The 19,825-nt window shown below is 49.9% G+C and overlaps 1 protein-coding gene and 1 long non-coding RNA gene across 3 annotated transcripts in view; one reads left to right on the plus strand and one right to left on the minus strand.

Moving 5' to 3' along the window:
• Window positions 1-1,616: 1,616 nt before the first annotated feature.
• LOC140499713 (uncharacterized) lies at window positions 1,617-5,812 on the minus strand. The gene is made up of 3 exons (XR_011965517.1): window positions 5,334-5,812; window positions 4,813-5,025; window positions 1,617-2,404 (listed from the first exon to the last, which is right to left on the minus strand). It is a non-coding gene; the product is annotated as an uncharacterized lncRNA (long non-coding RNA).
• Window positions 5,813-5,926: 114 nt separating this feature from the next.
• MKNK2 (MAPK interacting serine/threonine kinase 2) overlaps window positions 5,927-19,825 on the plus strand; it is a 30,063-nt gene continuing 16,164 nt past the window's right edge. Inside the window, exons 1-5 of one of the 2 annotated variants that reach the window (XM_072601491.1) lie at window positions 5,927-6,016; window positions 6,786-6,850; window positions 14,630-14,717; window positions 15,380-15,481; window positions 15,712-15,809. In XM_072601491.1, coding sequence (XP_072457592.1) covers window positions 6,800-6,850; window positions 14,630-14,717; window positions 15,380-15,481; window positions 15,712-15,809 — 339 coding nt within the window. In that variant the 5' untranslated portion in view covers window positions 5,927-6,016; window positions 6,786-6,799. Of the gene's footprint in view, window positions 6,017-6,785; window positions 6,851-11,223; window positions 11,337-14,629; window positions 14,718-15,379; window positions 15,482-15,711; window positions 15,810-19,825 lie in introns of those variants that run through there. The other variant, XM_072601492.1, reaches the window with a different exon arrangement.

Raw genomic sequence — 19,825 nt, forward strand, 5'->3', positions numbered from 1 at the left:
CGCAGCAGCTGCCCTTCTGCTTCCTTATCTTGCTCTTTTCCCACCCCATCATCCCTTCTTCCCCCACCTTTCCTACTCATCTCTTTTCCCTCCTTTCCTCTTTTTTCCCTTCTCAGTTTCCCCATCTGTAAAATGAGGGTAGATCAATTAACCTGGGGTCCATGAACTTGGATGTTGTTTTCACTAAACTCTAACTAAATTTAGTATGTCTTTCAATTAAGATATTCTTTTTAAAAAATCTGTATCACCAGATTGCCAAATGAGTCAATGGACCAACAAAGATTAAGATCCCTGGACTAAACGGTCTCTAAATTCCTTTCCAGATTTAAATCCTGGAACACTAAGATCTCCCCCTTTTCCCCATTCCCCCTTCTCCATGATCACTTCCCTACTTTTTTTCCCCCTTTTCCCCTTCCCTTCATCCTTTCTCTCTCTCAGTCTCTCCTCCTTTTTCCTCTCCCCTTTGGTTTCTTCCCTTTCCTTCTTTTCCTCTCTTCCCTTCCTTCTCTTCTCCTACTTTCTCCCTTCCTTTAACCCTCCACTTCTCTTTTCTTTCTCCTTCCTCCATCCCTCTTCCCTCCTCTTTTTCCCTTCTACTACCCTTCCTAAACTTCTACCCTCTTTCCTTCCCTTTCTCATTCAGTCTTCTCTTGGACTATTGACCAAGGCAAAGGTAGGGAACCTTTTCATGTTGGAAGATCACATTAATATTTAGCTGCAGTCAAATAAGGCTATATTCCAGAAACTTCCATTAGATATGCTTAAACATGTATTAATAACAATTATAGGATTTGTTCTGTAAAATTTGGATTCAGGACCTAGAAAGCCACATGTGGCCTTAAGGCTCCCTGGACTAAGATCCAGATGTCTCTCCTCTGGGAAGCCTTCGGTGACTCTGCCCTGTAGGTTAGCACTTTTTTGTTGCATCTTGAATCCATCCCTTTCTTCAAAATTCCACGTAGACAGTGGTTATATCTGCTATTATTATTGTCTTTATTATGTGTTGCTTGGCTCTGGAGTCTTTTGCAAGGGGATTAATTATTGTGAAAGGTAAGGTAAAGTTCATTTGTCAGAAATACACATGTTCCTCAAACCTACAAACAGTAAGGCTAAGAGGGGTCCATTAGTTAAGTCCTATGGCTATTTGGTAGCAAAGATGGGAGTGGGAGGTGGTAGAAGAGCTTGTTTTGGGAGTGCTCACAGCATCCTGGTGCTCTTTGCTGAGCAGGATCTTGGAATAGGGAGGATCTTGGAACCTGGCCTGAGGAGATCAAAGAGGGGGGGAGGGTGGAAAACACAAGACTCACACACCTGAAACAGTTAGTTAGCTATCAATTAAGTTCTAAATTGTTTGGCATCAAGTATGAGTAGCAATTCAGAGAAGGCTGAGACCACCAAAGCTGTAAGTAGGAATTTTTTGCACCTGGGGCAGGATTGGTGGAAATATGCTATCTCGGGTGCCCAGGAGCGGGGTGGGGTAGAGAGCAGGACACTGGCTGCTGCAAAGCAGAGTGATAGTGGTTTCTTTGTTTAGAGCTGTGAAAACCACCATGTGTTGGAAATTTCTGGGAGGAGGCAGAGTTTGAACTGATAGAGAAGATTTGGAGAGGATAAAATAATGGATATGCATTTATTAAGCTCTTACTGTGTGCAAAATACCATGCTAAACTCTAGGATTTGTGGAGGGAATTATAATTTTCATAAAAATTGAATCTCTTAATCATATCAATTATTATAAAAATCATAGTTCCCTCCACAGAATGCAAAGAGAGAAGGGAGACAATCCCAGCTTTTAAGGGAGCTCATATTCTAATGGCGAGATAACACATAAGAAAGAATTCAGCTACAAGTCAGACAGGAAGGTCCCATGGTCACTCGGGTGCAGCAGCAAAGCAGATGATCATGCATCTTCGTTAATGTCACTTCCTCTGATAAAACCATATTCATTTTTTATGTTGAACCATTTGACAATGCCAGAGAGCTTGGTGACAAGGTCTTTCTCAGCTGCGGCTGCAGAGGAGGTACCAGTAGCCAGGTCACATTTCCACAGGCGTTCCTTCTGTCTGGATGACAGCCCTGAGGGCTGAGCTCAAAGCAGAGCTGGTAGTCTTGAGGGCTGTCCCCAAGGCTCTTGGCCTCAGAGCCCTGGACTGTCTCCATCAGGGTCTGAGGGGAGGGGATAGTCAGAGGGCCAGTGAGTCAGCTAGGATGGGCTATTTGCTGTCTTTCCTTCAGGATGCCTTGCTGCCTCAACTAGGCTGGCTCCCCTGTCTCACATGTGGGTAGTTGGTCAATATTCGTCGGGGATGGTTGGCCTTCTGTCCACAGGGTTTGCTTCCTTGATAACCAAAGTCTCAGGTGGAGAACGAGCAGAGTATGTGGATGGCGCCGGTGACTGAGCACCCTAAAAGTGGATGTTAGAGACAACCAGGAAATAAGCTGTCATCAGGGTTCAAAGAATTCTGGCTTTGACACATTGCTTTGTGACCCTGGGTTTCTCTGATTCTCAATTTCCTCTCATAAAAATTGGGATAAAAAATTTGCACTCCTTACCTCATAAAGTGTTTGTGAGGAAATCATTTTGTACCCCTAAAATTAGCATAGAAATAGGCTAGCATCCATGCCTGCAGGAGATGATTCAGTATGCCCTTGGGGGCAAGGGCAGTTTCTGGAGATGGGAGGTACCTTGAAGCTAAAAAGCACAGAACTTGTAGTTAGGATAGACCTGCGATCAAATTCAGCATCCTAACTCTTACCACTTGTGTGACTGTGGGCAAGTCACTTAACTGCCCTCAGCCTCAGTTTGTTCATGTGTCAAGTAGGGATAATGATAGCCTTTACCTCAGAAGATTGCTGTAAGGATTAAATAAGAAACATTGTAAAGAAGACTTTGAGGTAGCAGCTCTAAATGGCATCTGTTATTAATGTGGGATGATCTCCCAGAGCTCCCTGGCCAAGCTCATGTAGCTTTAGGTGGGGCAGGTGAGGACTGAGGAGGAGGGCTATTGCTCTTATTTCTTCTACCTATCTACCTACATTTGGCAACCCAAAGTCTCATGGGATTTCATATTAACTAATCACTTCTCAAGAACTCAAGGGAACCTAGGCTGATGCTAAGCAACCTGGGAACTGTCTCTACCTACCCTCATATTCTTTCTTTTCTCCTCGATTCACCTCCAATTTACCTAATCTGAATCACCAGAACTCTGAACTAACCACTGATCTCATCAAATGAAGTCTTTCTGAGTCTAAGTTTCTGCTAACTCCTGAGGGATTCCTGGGGAGAGATTATACATAGGGTGAGCTGCAGAGAGAATTTCAAGGCTATCTCCAATACAGCATATCACACAGGGGCTTTCTGTCCCTTCCCTCTGCTACTTCAAAGAGACCTTTGGGAGAGGAGATGGCTTTTGAGTCAGTTCAACCCCCCAAACAGGTACTGGGCATCTGCTGCGGATGGAGGACTAGGTGTCTCGAGTGAGACAAAGTTTAGGTAAACCTTTGTCTCTTAACCTTGTTTTTTGCCTTTCTTCCTATCCCCAGCGCTTAGCACACACTAAGTATTTAATAAATGCTTCTATCAACTGACTCCTAGAGACTGAAATCTCAGAGGGGACTGGGGTACCTAAAGATAACTATCACACAAAATAACACGTGGTAGCAACAATAAGGACATGTAAGAAGTCGGAGCCAGGTGTTCTGTGACAACAGAGGACAATGCAGGCTTAGATAACGGGGGAGTGAAGGGTTCCTACAGAGGGAAATAAAGGAAAGGGATGGGAATCAGCATTTATATAGGACTTACTGTGCACCAGACACTGGGCTAAGTGCTTTACAAAAAGTTCTTGTGATCAGGCTATGTGGGTGGAGGCCAGAGTCTCTGGGGACAGTTACAGCTCATGAGTCTTTCCAAGGAAGGCCAAGCAAAAGGGTGGCCTGATTGTTACCCAGGGGCCCCCGTAGTTGGTGTGTATTTGGCTGTATCCATGAGTGAGTTTATGTTTATGGACTTTGTCATCTGCTACTACTAGCTAGCTTTTATAAATTACTTTTAGGTTCACAAAGCACTTTACAAATGTTATCTCATTTGATCCTCACCACAATCCCATGAGGTAAGTGCTGGTATTATTATTAGAACGAGGCTGTGTCTATATCCTGTCTTTTGCATGTCTGTTGAGGTTTCTATATGTATATGGAGACTATGGTATACATCTGGAAGAGGAGGCAGAGTGTGTGTGTGTGTGTGGGGAGAGAGAGAGAGAAGGAAGAGAGAGAGAGAGAAAGAGAGAGAGAGAGAGAGAGATAGAGAGAGAGAGAGAGAGAGAGAGCGCGCACTGGACTTGGAGTGAATGCTTGGGTTCAAATTTACAAGTAGTGGGACCTCAGACAGACAATTTAGTCCCCAGGCGGTGTTTCCATTTCTACCCAATGCAGGGGGAGCTAGCTACCTGACCTCTGAGGTCCCTTATAATATTTGTAACTGTGTGCACAGAATGCTGTATATATGTGCATGTGTGTTGTGCATGTATGCAGTAGTGTGTGTATGGATTACCTCCCTGCCTACTGGCCCTGGGGACTTGACCAAGCCACAGTTTCTCTAAAGCTCCCCTGGTCTCCTTATCGGTGAAGCGGGGAGCATGGCATTTGGAGCTGAAAGAGACCCTAAAGATCGTTCAGCCCAACCTCCTGCTTTTACCGACGAGGAGCTATTATTATAGGTCATAGAGCTGGAAAGGGTCCAAGAAGCCAAGAAGCTCAACCCTTCATTTTGCAGATGAGGAAACTGAGGAGGAGAAAAGTGAAGCAGCTTGCCTGAGGGTATGAAGGAAGTAAACCGCAGGGACGGAATGTGAACCAGGGCTCTCGCCTCTTTACCACCCTGCCCTACCATATGGCGTGGATCTGTGCGTAGGAGTCCGTTTGGTTTGGTGGGGAAGTTGTAGTATATCATGCACAAGATCCTTTTTGTGGAGAATGGGAAGGTGCAGAGGACCGGAGCCGTCGGGATCGCATCTGCTCCCAGACCTGCAAGAAAGTCCCTGGCCCTTCAGTCCTGGAAAGGGGTCAGTCTAGACTGTAGCCCCTCCCCACAGAGGGCCAGCTGTCTGGCCAGGCCAAGAGGGCGGGGCTCTGTGGGGCCCACCCAAGGCATCTGGCTCTGGGGTGGAAGGAGCCTCCCGAGGGGACGGGGCGGGGCTTTCCCTGCAGCCGAGGTCAGGCAGGAGGGGACCTCCAGCTGCTGCAGCTGGGGGTGGCACAAACTGGTTAGGCCTGGGAACCCCTCCTCCCATACACTCCCTCCCCAGCCCGCTCCTGGCACTGGTCTTTCTTACCCTCAGCTCTCCCTCCTCCAAACACCAACTCACGGATCCTTGCTCAAGCGAGCAGCACACGCGCGCGCACACACACATTCCCACACTGCAGGCACAGCTCACTCCTCCTTCAGCACACTGCGGCCGGGAGAAGCTCCGATCGCTCGCTCGCTCGCGCGCTCGAGCACACTCTTGGCACCCCCTGGGCACATGCGCTGCCAGCAGCCCCTCTCCTCCCACCCCCAGCACTGCGCCTGGACTCACACTTCCCCTACACAAAACATGCTCCCACGCACGCACACACACTCCTTCCTTTTCTCACCCAGGAGATACGCACACAATCCTTCACAAAAGGCAGACACGCATTCCTTTCTTTTTGCAAAGTGCAGACCCACACTGCAGGCACACTCGCTGCACACTCGCCTCTGCCAGTCACAAACACCGCTCCCCCAGCACACGCACACTCACACACACTCACACACACACTCGCAGACGCGCACCTCCTCCTCTCCCCCCTCCAGCGGTCAGTTGCAGGGCTCGGGGGCGGCGCTAGGGAAGGGGGTGGCCCGGGGCGGGGCCCGAGAGCCTATAAAGGCTGCGGCGGCGGGGACTGCCAGGCTCCTCTCGGCGGCGGCGGCGCTGCGCCCTCAGGTCCGGGCTGTAATACCATCGGCAGCACTGGGGAGCCCCCGGCCTCGGTCCTGGTGAGTGCCCGAGGGCTGGCCCGGGCGGCCGGGCTCCCCCTGCTCCAGTGCCCTTCCCCGCCTCCCGGTGCCCAAAGTAGGGCCGAGCGAGTGAACCTGCTGCTGCTGCTGTTGCTGCTACCACCCCTGCGGATGGTCTGCACCGCGACCGCCACTGCTCTTTTGGAAAGGAGGGGCATGCGTGTGCGTGTGTGTGCCTGAGCACTAGTGAGCGCCTCCGCCCAGAGGGGACAGGGCACCCAGCTCCTGGGGTGAGCTGGCGGCGGCTGGAGCCTCCAGTGCCCTCCCGCGCTGCCTGGAGCCCTGAGCCCAGTCCCTCTGCAGGGGCGGCGGCGGCGGCGGCAGCAGCGGCGGCAGCTTTTGTTTGGGGCCCAGCTGGCAGAGGGGGAGGGAATTAGTTGCTTCTGCTTTAACCCTGGGACTGTGTGTGAGTGAGAGGGGGTGGGGTCCCAGATGTTCCGTGTGACACTGGCGGAGAGAGACAGGGGGCGGGGCGTGGAGGTCGGGACACCAGGAGAGGAGGAGGGGCTGAGGACACGGGTGAGGGAGGGAGATACCCACACCTACACCCTGGAGGTGGGGAGAGAAACACCCGATAGCTGCAGGTCTCACTAGGCATCCCTTTCCTTTGTCCCTCCCCTCTCCTGTCTCCATCCATCCATCTGGGCAGGACTAGCCATTGGGTTCCTTTGCCACTCACTTCTCTTTCTCCTCCTTCTTCTTACACAAATACTCTCATTTCTACTTGGATTTTCTGGCTCCCCGCAAGATCCCGGACAAAAAATGGTGCAGAAGAAAGCAGCTGAACTTGAGGGTTTCCATCGCTCGTTCAAGGTAACTGGGGCCGCTTGCATTGCTGGTGGGGAGAGGCAGACTTTGGCCTCTTGCGTCCTCTTTGATGTTATGATGGGTCTAGTTGCATTGGGAGGTGACAGTTTTCCTGGAACGTAAGAGCTGGGAGGCTTCTTAGAGACTGTCTGGTCCATCCCCTCGCCTTTTGTAGAAGAGGGAGCATTCTCAGAGAGAGATGGGGGCTTGCCCAGTGTCCTCCATCAACTCAGTCTTGAGGTTTTTCTCGAGGGTCGGGTTTTCTTTGGGGAGGAGAGAACGTCAAATGTCGAGAAGATATGGGGATAAGTCTTAGAAGCTTGGCCAAGCCCGACTGGAGGAGTTTGGCCTGGCAGGGAAAGGGGATTGACTAGCAATGATGCAGGCTGGGCCTGCCCCCCTCAGTTGTGCTGACTAAGCAGCCCCCCTTCTCTCTCCTGTGTCCCAGTGAGGTTTCTTCCTGGAGAAGAGAGCTGTTCCCTAGAAAGAGTAAGCCCCTAGTTACAGTCTCCTTGCCCTGCCCAGGGGAATCTTGACCTTTGCTAGTAAGAGAGGGTGTGTGTCTGGGGGACTGCTTTCCTCCAGTCTGGCTTGCCTTTCTCTCTTCCCTCCCTCATCCACCATCCCCTTTCAGGGATTTCCTGCTCTGGGACACTGTTTTCTGGGGACTGTTTGAAAGAGCCCTTTTTACTGCTAGGAAAGAGCTGATCTATAGCAGCAGATGGGTGGTGGGGAGGGATAAGGAAGAGCCAGTGTAGAGGAGGAGGGTGGGGAATGGATTGGGAACCTTCTCTGGACAATCTGCCCCTCTGCTCTTAATTCCTAGAGTGTCACAGGCCTCAGTTTCTTCCAAGGAGATCATTAAACCATTGAGTTGGAGGGAGATCTTACAGATGAGTTAGTCCAGCCCCCTCTCTCATTTTATAGATGAGGAAACTGGGAGGGGGAGGAAAGGCCTGTCCAAAATTACACTGGCAGAGATAACCATCCTCCTTCCATTCATTTTGGAGCTGTGCTGTCCGGAGGCTCTGAGTTCTGAACCTGTCAGGAACCTTACTGTCCTCCAGCTTCCAGGAGAGACTTCAGCTCAGAAATTTTTACATCTGTGTTACCCTGGGCAAGTCTCTCAGCCTCTCTGTGCTTCAGGTCCTCATTTGTAAAATGGACTTCTGGAAAGATCAGATTAAGCAAATATATTCAGAAAGTTCTGCAAACAATATAAATTAGGCATGACATAAATGCCAGCTATAGCCATTATCATCTGTCTGGCGTTCATTTTGGATCCTCAGCCTAAAAACCATTTCCTGTTTTACCAGGAAGCTCTGGGGCTCTGATACAATATCTCAAATTGACGCTGGATTTTTTTGGGGGGAGGAGGTAAGGGAATAAAGAGGCTGGGGAGTGAGAAAGGCCTGTGGTGGGACGAAGAGGCAGGATCCCGTCCCCATCCCTCTCTGTCTCCTTTTTCCCAGGACAGAATGATGTCAGCATTTGGGCTTATGTAATGGGCCTCATTTGGAAATAACCTGTTGCTGGGTAAGATAGGCAGGGATGGTGTGTGTGTGTGTGTGTGTGTGTGTGTGTGTGTGTGTGTGTATGCGTGTGTATGCACGTGCGTGTGCACATGCATGCTCCCTGTTGAAGGCAAGTGTTGCTGCAAACCTGTAGGCTGGGTGACTGGTTAATCTGGGTGGGAGGGGTAAGTGGAGAGAATTACAGAGAGTTCCTACGGAGCCTCTGCCTTTTTGTCTTATCTTCTTTGATCTTTCACACACACAAACATTAATTTCCTTTTGATTTACCCCAGAGTGCCTGGCCAGCCTCTGGATAGCTGGGTGCCTGGCCAACCTCTGGATATCTGGGTGGCTGGCCAGCCTCTGGATAGCTGGGTGCCTGGCCAGCCTCTGGATAGCTGGGTGCCTGCTTTCTTGCTGTCTTCCTGTTGGGATCAGGTTGGGCTCGTAAGAGGTTCTGGGGGTTCTCCTCGAATTCCTACAGATGACTAGGAGGCATGGGCCTAGATTCTCAAGCCTGGAAGGTTTTGAGAGAGGCTGCTTGATCAAATGAGTGGATCTGAGGAGTGCTCTGCAAAGTCAGAATCCATACACTCATGTGTTTCTCTATGAAAAACCTGACTCTGCTAGTACAGCAATCCATGACATCTAGCAAAAAATGCCTTGGGAGATCTTCACCTTAGCTACTTCCTAGCCTCGTGACCCCTCTGCCAGTTTCCTTGTCTGTTAGATAGAGATGGTCATCCATCTGCGAACCCTCCACTGGGTCGCTGAGAAAAGCCCTTTGTAATTCATTCTCACTCTTCACTATGGGTTCCTGTGAAATGGGCTCCTGGTGGACAGGTATGTTCTTCCTCATGTCCAACTTTTTTCCCCTCGTGCTTCAGACTAAGCCCCTCTTCCCCTTTTGAACACTAGAAACTTGTCTGATCTTTCCAAACAGTTTTTCAATTATAGACTTTTGGGGGGGATGGTGTTGTACCCCCCCGGTTCTTTAGCTCCCCCTGTGTGGTGGTTGTGGGGGGAGGCTTGCCTGGGTGAGCTCAGCAGAATAAGCCCTACCTCAGTCCTAAGCCAGAGTAAACACAAATTTCTCGATGGTTCCAGCCTCTTGCCAAGGCCTGCTGACCCTGCTTCACTGCCAAGCTGAAGTCTGTGGGGGATTGGCTTTTGGGGCCAGACCAGACAGGGGAAGGTGACTGTCTGCCCCCTTCTCAGGTTTTAGAGTTGGGGGACGGGAAGGGGGAGGGGAGAGACCACTCTTCCCCCTCCTGTTTTTCTGAGACCTTTAATATGCTTGTGTTTTTTGTAATTCTAAGAAGCTCAGGGTTGTGACACAGACAGGGCTAATAATTGTTGAAATGAATTGTAGGCCTCTTGGATGACTTGGGGGTTGGGGGAGCAGCCCTGTTGGGGGCCTGTCTGAGAGGCCAGTTTGATCAGTGGACTGGTGCAGAGCCTACTGGTTTGGGAATTTGGACACCTTGGTTCTAGTTCCACTAGGGAGTGTCTTATTTGAATAAAACTTTAAGATAGGACGGTCCTCATTTTACAAATAAGGGAACTGAGCCTGAGAAGCTAGTGATAATGGCCCCCACTGGAAATCATCAGGTAGTACCCTGAGTTTCCCTTTGCCTTTCTCTGTATGGCCAGCAAGTGCCCTGGTCTGGTAAGCGAAGAACGAATAAACGTTTTGCCAGTTGACCCCCTGCTTTCCTCACAACAAGAATGGTGCGATCCCATTTTGTAGATGAGGAAACTGAGATCCAAAGAGGTTTAAATGACTTGCCAGAAGTCCTGAACTTTGAAGTAGCGAAGGTCGGCGGGCTCCCAAGTCTGTTTTTCTCCTGCATGGAGAGGCCTGATGTAATCCGTGTGTATGTATGTGTGTCCCGGAAAGATCAGACAATATAGTTATCGCTTTGTTCCTCTCAGTGACCTGCCCAGGCTGAGAAAGGGATGTTGTTGGCTTGGGGGGTAGGACGAGTCCAAGTTTTGACCCCACCCACCCCAAGCTAGTTTGGTCTGGAACCTTGTCCCTCTCCCTTCCTCCCCCGCTGCTCCCAGGCCTGGCTCCTAGCAACAATCTCTGCCCCTTGGGGGAGTGGGGGTGGGGACAAGGCTCTTAAGCAACACTTGTTTTCTGCCCCTCCCTCTCAGCCCCAGAGTTTGACCTCTGCCTGATTCCTGGGCTGAGGAGTCCGATGGGCAGCTGTCAACATCTGGCTAGGTCCCTTCCTTGGCGTGTGTGCATGTGTGTGTGCCTGCGTGCGTGCAGGTATGTGTTGCAGAATTAGGTTTGGAAGGGGATACTAGTGTGAACCTCTTATCTCCCAAAACTTTTTTCCTGAGGTGGTCAGATTATAAGTAGAAAGAAAAAAATAGTTTCTTGAATTTTTTTAAGAATGTAAAACTTTTATATTTGCATACTATAGATTCCTCAAAAATTCCTCTTCACCCCCTTCTTTAAAATTGGATGGGTGGTGGACTACATTTTCATTTTATAGAAGAGAAAATAGGTCCAAGGAGGCCCAGGAAGACTGGACCAGGCCTGACTCCCAGGGGCCTTTCTTGACTCCCAAGCTTCTCCACTCTTAGGTACAGTTGATGGAGTAAGAGAAAACTGGCTTAGAGACTGATCCTCAAGAATGATCCTCATTTCTGTAGCTCTCATTCCTTTACATTTCACCACAAATGGTGCCAGGGAGGGAGGGGCAAGTAAATAGAGATTTGTGTTGTAAAAAGAGTAGTTGGGTTTGACTGCCTTTTGTAAAGATCTTGGTCAGATTTCTTTTCCCTAGGCCTCAGTTCCCCATCTATAAAATGAAGAAGTTGGATTGGCAGACTTAAAGCTTCTTTCCAGTTGCATATCAACAATCCATTTTGCAGTTGAAAAACTGGCTCTCTTGAGAAGACTTTCTGTGTCCCTGCACTTAGAAGAGGGTCCGAGTCAGGACTTGGCCCATGTCTCAGCTGAGGTTAGCTGACTTTTAGTGTTGTCTCTAGCCCTGCGGGTCATGCCTAGTGGGAACTCTCTGAGGTGTTCTTGTTTGCTAAGAGGTCAATGAGGAGAAAGTAAACTTAAGCCTCTCACCACAGAACAATTTATTGTTCCTTGGAATCAGGAGGGTCTGGATTGGAGGCCAGACTCCTAGCTATTAGCTGTATGACCATAGGTCAGGCACTTGACATGAGCCTCTGTTTCCTTGAGTACAATGGAAAGGACTCCAGATGCTAGATTCAGCGAGTACCTGGGTCTGAATCTCAGACTTTGTATTTGCTCTTTGTGTGGGCAAATCTGTCTCTCTGGACTACAGTTTCTTCATCTGTAAAAGAGGTGGTTGGACTAAGACTTCCATCTCTAAGGTGGTTATTCTTATGAGTCAGTCAGCTAGCTTTTATTCAGTACCTACTATGTGCTAAGCAGTGGGGCTACAAAGAAAGGTAAAAGGTAGCCAGTCCCTGCTGTCTGAGATCTCACAGTTTAGTGGAGGTGATAACAAACCTGATTTACAATCAAGATTTTTACAGGGTAAATTAGAGCCAAAGCGTTGGCATTAAGGGGGATTTGGGAAAGGCTTCCTGTAAAAGGTGGGAGACTTGAAGAAAGCCAGAAGGCAGAGAGGAGGAGGTAGACCTTTCCACATTCCAGACGTGGGAGACAGCCAGTGCAAATGCTTTGAATCAGCAGGAGTGTCTTGTTCAAAGAATAGAACTGAGACCAGTGGCTCTGGATGGACAAGAACCTGGATAGGAGAAAGGTGGAAGGAGGCTGGGAAAGTAGGAAAGGGCCAGGATAGGGCCTGTGCAGAATATGGAGGGTTTGGACTACCAGGTGATGTTCCATGTGGAGAGCCACTGATTTGATTAAGTGGAGTGCCATGGGGAAAAGGAATGACATGGTCAGAACTAGGATTTAGGAAGATTGGCTGAATGGAGCTTGGATTGGAGTGGGGAGAGACTTGAGGCAGGGAGAAGAACCAGCCAGGCTATTGGGTAGAATTTGGGCCTGAATTGATGAGGGGCTGAACCAGTGGTGGCAGTGTCAGAGGAGAGATGAGGGGAGATAGAAGAGATATTATAAAGATGGAAATCATAGGACTATGTGTGGCCTCTGATTGGCTGAGAAAAGAATCCAGTGTAGTTCTTTTTGAGCCTGGATGACTGGGAGGATGTATGGTGGTACCCTTGACAGAAATAGGAAATTAACAAGAGAGGAGGGCTCAGGAGGGAAAGATGGTGAGTGAGTTTCATTTTGAACACATGTGCCCTAAGATTCAAGAGGTCCATTTGGCAGAAATGTAAGACTGGAGGTTGGGAGATAAACTAGACCTGGAAAAATGAATCTGTGAATCATTTGCACAAATGCAGACTGTAAAATGGAATTAATAATACTTTAATGTTATTGTCCTCAGGGGTGGTTGTGAGGATGGGATTTTAAAGATGGTAAAGGGCTGAAGAAATAGGAACAATTCTTTTTCCACATCTCTGAACTTGACAGACTTGACAGAAAATTCCTGTTAGCGGGAGAGATGTTTAAGACCAGACCAGGTTTGCCTTTTACTCAGTTTATGAGGTCTCTGGACCCCTGTGCCCTCATCCTGAAGATACCTAATGATGGGGGAGGAATCAAGGGATTTTCCTTTGGAGATACTTGGGGGTTGGGAAGTACACATCAGGCTACCTTTTCATAGGATTGAGAACTAGCCAAGGACCTCAAAGGTAGGCAAGAAAGATGGTACAGTGGGATAGAGCTGCTTGGCCTGGAGACTTGAGTTCAGATTTGGCTTTAGGCACTTAGTTCTGTCACCCTGGACAAGTTACTTAACCTCTTGTCTGCCTCAGTTTCCTTTTCTGTACAATGGGTATAATAATAGCACCTCCTAGGTTTATTGTGAGGATGAATTGAGGTGATATTGGTACAGTGACTTGCAAACCTTAAAGTGTTACATCAATATGAGCTATTATTGATGTTATTACGGGTGAGTAAATTGAGGGCAGAGAAGGGAAGCCCTTACTTCTGACGGAGGCAGCAGTAGGAGACAGTGACCACTCAGACTGGAGCTCCCTCTGCCCCTGCTGTGGGCCCAGGTCAGATTGTCAGGGCAGGGTTGAAGTTTTCCGCTTTTCCCTCTATCTTGTTTCTAGAGGGAAGGAAGGACAGTTTTAAGAAGGAAGGAAGAAATAGTGTCTCCAGTGTATCATAGAATTTAGGGACTTTACAGATCTAGTCCAATTCCCTCCTTTTGCAGATGGGGAAACTGAGGCCCAGGGAGGGTGCAGGAATGGCCATGTTACATAAAAGTCTTTGGCAATGCTGGAAAAAAGGACTTGGGGAATCGGATCAGAGATAAGAATGGGTCTTAGGAGCTAGGACTGGAAAGTTCTGAGGAAGCCATCAACTTCTCCAGGTTACAGAGTGGGAAACAGATCCAGAAAGGGGAAACTTATTAGGGTCTAGCTCTAGGAAATATGGAAGCTGGAATTCGAATCCAGCTCCTCTACATCCAAATCTTGGCAGCCTCAGACATGTTAGTTGGGTTCTCCACAGGAGCTAGAGATAGCACCCGTAATCTAGGCCATGTTGGTTACCCAGGAGACCTGGCAAAAGAGTGGGCATGGCTCGGTGCAGCCCATCCCCCACTGCTCATAGCACGTGGCCTGTAGACAGTAAGGCTGGGACATCCCCTTTGTTTGTGTAAAGATAAAAACATTTCTGCGATTGTTCACGTTGGTTTGGGGGAGTGGTGAGGTGCATTGTCCTCTGGTCTCAGGCTCTTCTTCCCTATCCCCTTTTCCAGGTGCTCAGCACCCCGTTCAGATAGCTGCACCCCATGCTGTGATGACCCCACTCTATACTCTGGATCTCTCAATCCTAAGGCCTGGACGCCCTTTGCCTGGGCCAAGGCACTCCTGAAAGAACCCAGCATGTCCAGATTCTATCCTAATTCAACTTCTTGAATTTCTTTGGGTCTTAATTTTGTCCTTTGGGGAGATGTGGAAATCTAATGGCATGGTCTCTGAGGTTCATCCCTCAGGGGCCATGTCCTGTCAGGCTGGGCTTGCCACATCATTGTCAGTCACTGAGTGTGCAGATACCTTGAGCAGCTTAGAACTATGTATGAGGACATGATTTTACCACTATTGATTATAAATAGAGAGCACAGGTGGTATAGGGTCCCCTTTCCAAAAAACAATGTTTAGGAGGGAAGGGGAAATTCTAGGAGACTCTTCTCATGACCTGGACTCCTCCCCCTTCCTCTCCTCATAGGGACAGAATCCTTTTGAGCTGGCCTTCGCCGTCAACCAGTCCAACCACCTAGAATCTGTCTTCAATTTTGAGTGCCCAACCCGCCCTGGTAAGCCCTAACAGACTGGTCTTCTACCCAAGGGGCATGTGATTAGGGAGAACAGACAATTAGATGGATGTGGGGACTGTGAGGGGAGCGTTACGCACAGCCAGGAACTTATAGGGTTGGTCAGAAGTATCAGGAACAGGGAGTATTGGTGCTAAGAGCACCAACGGGGATGGAGGGGAAAAACTGAAGGTCGATATGGCTGGAGAAGCATCTGTCCCATGTTCCTTGTTCCTTTAGCTAGTTCTGATTGGGGAGTCAGAGGGGACAGTCCTAGAGAAAAGGATTCTTAGCTCTGAAGCTTAGTTATGAGAGTGGATGTTAGCCTCTCTTCCTACCTTTCCTGACCTCTTGGGGAGGGCCTTCCTTTGACTCAGTCCCCGCCTTGTCCCACCCTCTCCTAAAAATAGCTGGTGAGTCCTAGAGTCCTGAGCTCTTGTGGCCCTTACTGATGCCAAGTCCCTGGGGCAAGCTGGGGAAATCTCCAGATATAGGGAGATCCTGCCTGACATGGAGTCCTTTAAATAGTACTTGGAGCCCTCAATTCCCTTACCCCAAGGCTAGAGGGGGAGGTCTGGGGTAAGGGGGGGTGAGTCCTGACCAAGAAGAGCCCGCCGTTTACCTCTGTGCCCCCCTCCTGTGGTTGGGGGTGTTGTGTGCCCCAGACATGCCCTCAAGCCAGCCCATCGACATCCCTGATGCTAAAAAGCGGAGCAAGAAGAAGAAACGTTGCCGGGCCACAGATAGTTTCTCTGGGAGGTTTGAAGGTAAGACGAGTCAGTCTGGGCAGAGCCAGGTGGATGGATGTCTGTTGGGGCCAAGAATTCTGAGCCGGTGGTGAGAAGGGAGGGGAGGGGGAGGGACTCAGGTTAGGGGCTCCCTGAGAAAGGAAGAGATGAGAATTTTAAGGAGGTCCCACCAGCAGTGTCTGGTGATGGTCCTCCAGGGCAGTGGGGCCTGACCCAGGGTACCAATGTCCTTTCTTTCTGTCCCCCAGATGTTTACCAGTTGCAGGATGAAGTCCTGGGGGAAGGAGCCCACGCCCGAGTCCAGACGTGTATCAACCTCATTACGAACAAAGAGTATGCTGTGAAGGTGAGCTGGCTGCTGCTGCTTCGAAGGGGAGACTCGGTCAGAGTCCACATGGGTGGGAGGCTGTGGGGAAGAAGCCTGAGGTCCATCCTAGAGGTCACTCCAGAAAAGCCCTGGTCCATGGCCCAGGAAAGTTGGGACTCCCAGTAGGGTGATCTTGGGTGGGTAATGTCTTCTCTCTGGGTCTCTGGGTCTGTTTCCCATTTTTTAAATAAGGTTTTAAATAAGGAAGGACCCTTTTAGATTGGGTGTGTTTGGGGCAGGGTCTCCCTTTGGAGGCCAGATGTCACCATGCTCTGTGGCCGGCATCTTTGGTGGAAAGAGCCTTATCCTTAGGTACAGGTTGGTACTCCCGAGGCAGTTTCTTAGACTGATCAACCATTCAGAGAGGAGCAGCTGGGGAGAGACCCAGATTTGATACAAATAGGAAAAGTAGAAGTAAAATCCTGGAGTGAGAGGAGGGCAAGCCTTGTGTCCGAGAGTGGCTGCCGCTGCTCCATGTGATGCTTAGTCAGAAAACAGCAGGGGCCTGCTCTCTGAGCTGTCCTCTCCCATCCGACCTGTGACTGGGCCTCCTTGGCTCAGACCCCTCTTCTGGGAATCCAGGTCACTGCACAGACCTTCATTACCAAGGGTTATTTACTGAACCGCTCGAGCCCTGCACTAATAATAACTGACCAGCTTCTGATTGGAGCCCTGAGGGTGTCTCCACAGCTTGGGCTCAGCATCATGGATGGGGATAGGCATGGGCATGGACATGGGCATGAGCACCAGCAGTCCTGGGGGGCCCCTCCACTGTCCAGCTAGCTCTGCTTTTTCTCTTTTCCTTGCTCTCCCCATCTCCTTTCTCTTTCTTTACCTCGTCACTCTCCCTCTTTTCATCTCCTCACTCATCCTCACCCAACTTCCTGTCTTCACTCTTTCTCTCTTTCTTCTTTTTCTCTGTCTCCCCTCCCTCTTTCTCTCTCTCTCTGTCTCCCCTCCTCCCCCCTTTTTTCTTTCTACATCTCCCCCCTCTTCCCATCCCTCATCTCATGAACAAGAGGAGTCGACTGTTAGGCCTCTTTGTGGAGTAGAGAATCATGATCTGCAGCGGGCAAATAGTCTGATGGCCCCTATCCACTGACCATAAGAAATAGCCGGATGGTAGAGTGGTTAGAGCACTAGACCTGGACTCAGGGAGACCTGATCTCAGATCCTGAGTGACCCAGGTCAAGTCACTTGATCACTTTCAGCCTCAGTTTCTTCAACTGTAAAATGAGGATAACAATACTACCCACCTCCCAAGTTTTTTTGTTAAGATCAAATGAGATTTTGATTGTAAAGTATCTAAGAATGAAAAAGCTGAAGCAGCGGTGTTTCCTGGGAGCTAACCACAAAGGCAGGATAGGCAGGCTTCTGGGTGCCATCCTCTGTGTTGTACAGATAGGGAAGCTGAGGTCTGGAGAGGGATGGGACTTACCCAGACACCACAGAGGAAGCGAGCGGCAGCAGAACACACCGAGCCCATGGCTCTGCAGCAGCAGAACGTGGGAGCGTTGAAGGTCAGGTCCTCCATTCCCATATGTTCCTGTGGGGTCTGAAAGGGCTCTCTCTGAATGCTAGAAATCAGCACACCTCTCACTGGAACTTCCAAGGAGCTGTAAATAGACTAGTTGGAGTCTTGCTGGGACAGCGATGCAGGCAGAGTGGATAAACTGAGGAAGAGGGAAAAGCTGAATGTTTAGAGTTTAGAGTTTGGCTGATCCCAAATCTGAACTATATCTTCCCCAAACAGTGAGGTAATAGAGAATTTGTTTTACATGTGTCACCACTGGCTGGCTAACCACTACCATTGGTTGGGTTGTGAAAGCTAAGGAAAGGCTCTGAGAAAGAACCTCTGGGGAGTCTTGGGTGCTACTGAGGTCCCGATGCTTTGTAAATGGACCTCCCTGTAGAAGGACCCAGCTTGTCTCTGTGCTGTCCTCTCCTGAGGGGAGGCTGGGAGGATCAGTTGCTCTGTCTTCCAGGTGGTACTTAGAAAGGGATAGTGCCTGGCACATGGCAGACCCCTAATGAATACTTATTGATCAGAGGGTCTCCTGTAGGGAGGGGGAGGGGAAGGCTCCCAAGAACAGGAAGGGGAGGGGCCAGAGACTCCCCCTTCCCCCACAGTCTGCCCAGACCAGGGGTGGGGAACCTGCAGTCTTTAGACTGAGTCTGAGTTTTACAGAACAAATCCTTTGTACTGTGAAGCTTGGATTCAATCAAAGGGCCACACTTGAGGCCCTAGAGAGCCACACGTGGCCCCCAGGCTGCAGGTCCCCCACCCCTGGCCCAGACCCTGCCTTACCCTCCTTGCACCCTTAACCAGCCCTGAGGCCTCTTCTGATTCCTACCTGGACTAGCTGTGTTTTAGAACAGGCCACAATGCCCTTGGTGCCCAGCTGTGGGACTGTACGGGGCAGAGTGGGAAGTAGTGGACAAGGAAATGTCCCTGAAAGCCTCTTCATTATTTGAACTCATCCCTTCAGCCCCTCCCCCCAAATCCTTTCTCCCAAGCCCTTCATGAAGCTTTCATTACTGGTCCCTCTTCATGGGTGGGGGCTGTTTCTCTGTCACCCCTTCACAAACCCACAGAAGGAGAAGAATGATAAAAAGGCCGTTTTCTGTTTCTTTCTAAGCCAGGTAGGTGAAAGCATCTTCCATTCTCATGATGTCCCTGGAGCCAGAGGGGGAGATGCCAGTTACCCCCCCCCCCCGCACTCCCCCTCCACACATACTTTTTTTTTTTTGCTGAGGTCATCAAGCAGCTCGCCCACCTTCTTATAACCAGGATTGGATCCCCCCCTCCCCAAGTTTCTGGCACAGGGTTTCTCCCACTGCTCGGCATAGCTCCTGGCTCCATTTCCAGAAGCAGTGGGTTGGAGGGTGGGTGCTGAACAGAGGGAGCGTCAGTGTTGAGATGGGGGAAGTTCCTGTGGAGGCTCCATCCCTTTAAGTGGCTTTCTCTGTCATAGGAGCTGGCCCAGGGGTAGAGGCCAGGCAGCCTCCCCTGCCCCCCCCTCCTCTATTGGTAGAAGAGTCTGATTTATCTGGGGGATGGACAGCTGGAGGATGGCAGCTGCGGGGTTAGCGCTCCCCAGGGAGTTTTCTTTACCCGGCAGTCTCTGCTCTGAGAGGAACAAAGCTTTCTTTTGCCAAGTCCCCATCGTGGCGAGATCTCTCTCTCTTTCCCCGACACACCCCCCATCCCAATCTGTTTCAAGATAGATGGGCCTGGCGTTGGGGGAGGACGGTGCAGAGTTCTTTTAGGGAAGAGAGGAGCATGGAGAGGGGCTTCCCATCCCCTCAATGAGAGCAAGAGTGGCCCACCATTAGAGAGGCTTCTGGGACCCAAAGGCTGTACAGAAGAAACATTGCACACGTTTCTCTCCCATCCCCCAGTAAAATACACACACACATTCTCACGTTTCCCCATGGGGAATCTCTGTGGGAAGGGTGAGGATCAGGGCTGGATCTGTACAGGACCAGCAACTGACCAATGAATGGCCCAGCCCCTGCAGTGCTGGTTTGCACTTTGTTCAGGGAGGTGGAAGGATTGGGGGGTGGGGGGAGATAAGTGTCTGCTTCTAGTCTTCTGGAGATGGGGGAGGAGAGGTCAGCACAGGTTCTGGGACTGATTAACTCCTGAAGAGGTCAGGGTAGAAAAGCCTCCTACTGTTTTTCTCTGCGTATGGCTTTAGGAGACCTTTGCCATTCGGGAATTTTGTTCAGCCAAGCTTGGCTGTCTGATACTTTATAGTTAAGGAGGCAGCCTCATGCCACTGCTAGGTGTTTGCTGGGGGTGAGGAACTTGGAGGTCCTGAGATCAGCGATTGCTGAAGGTCGTACAGACAGTAGCAGAAACGCCCAAATGGACGGTTTCTGCCTGGAAAGGAGCTTGGAGTCCACACTTAATTCTGGGACCCTGCCAGAACATTCATTAACTTTCTTCTGACCTCTTCATGGCTGTTCAGTCTCCTGATGCCTCAGTTTCC

This window comes from Notamacropus eugenii, chromosome 4 (assembly GCF_028372415.1).
Source record: "Notamacropus eugenii isolate mMacEug1 chromosome 4, mMacEug1.pri_v2, whole genome shotgun sequence".
NCBI classification, from domain to species: Eukaryota; Metazoa; Chordata; class Mammalia; order Diprotodontia; family Macropodidae; genus Notamacropus; species Notamacropus eugenii.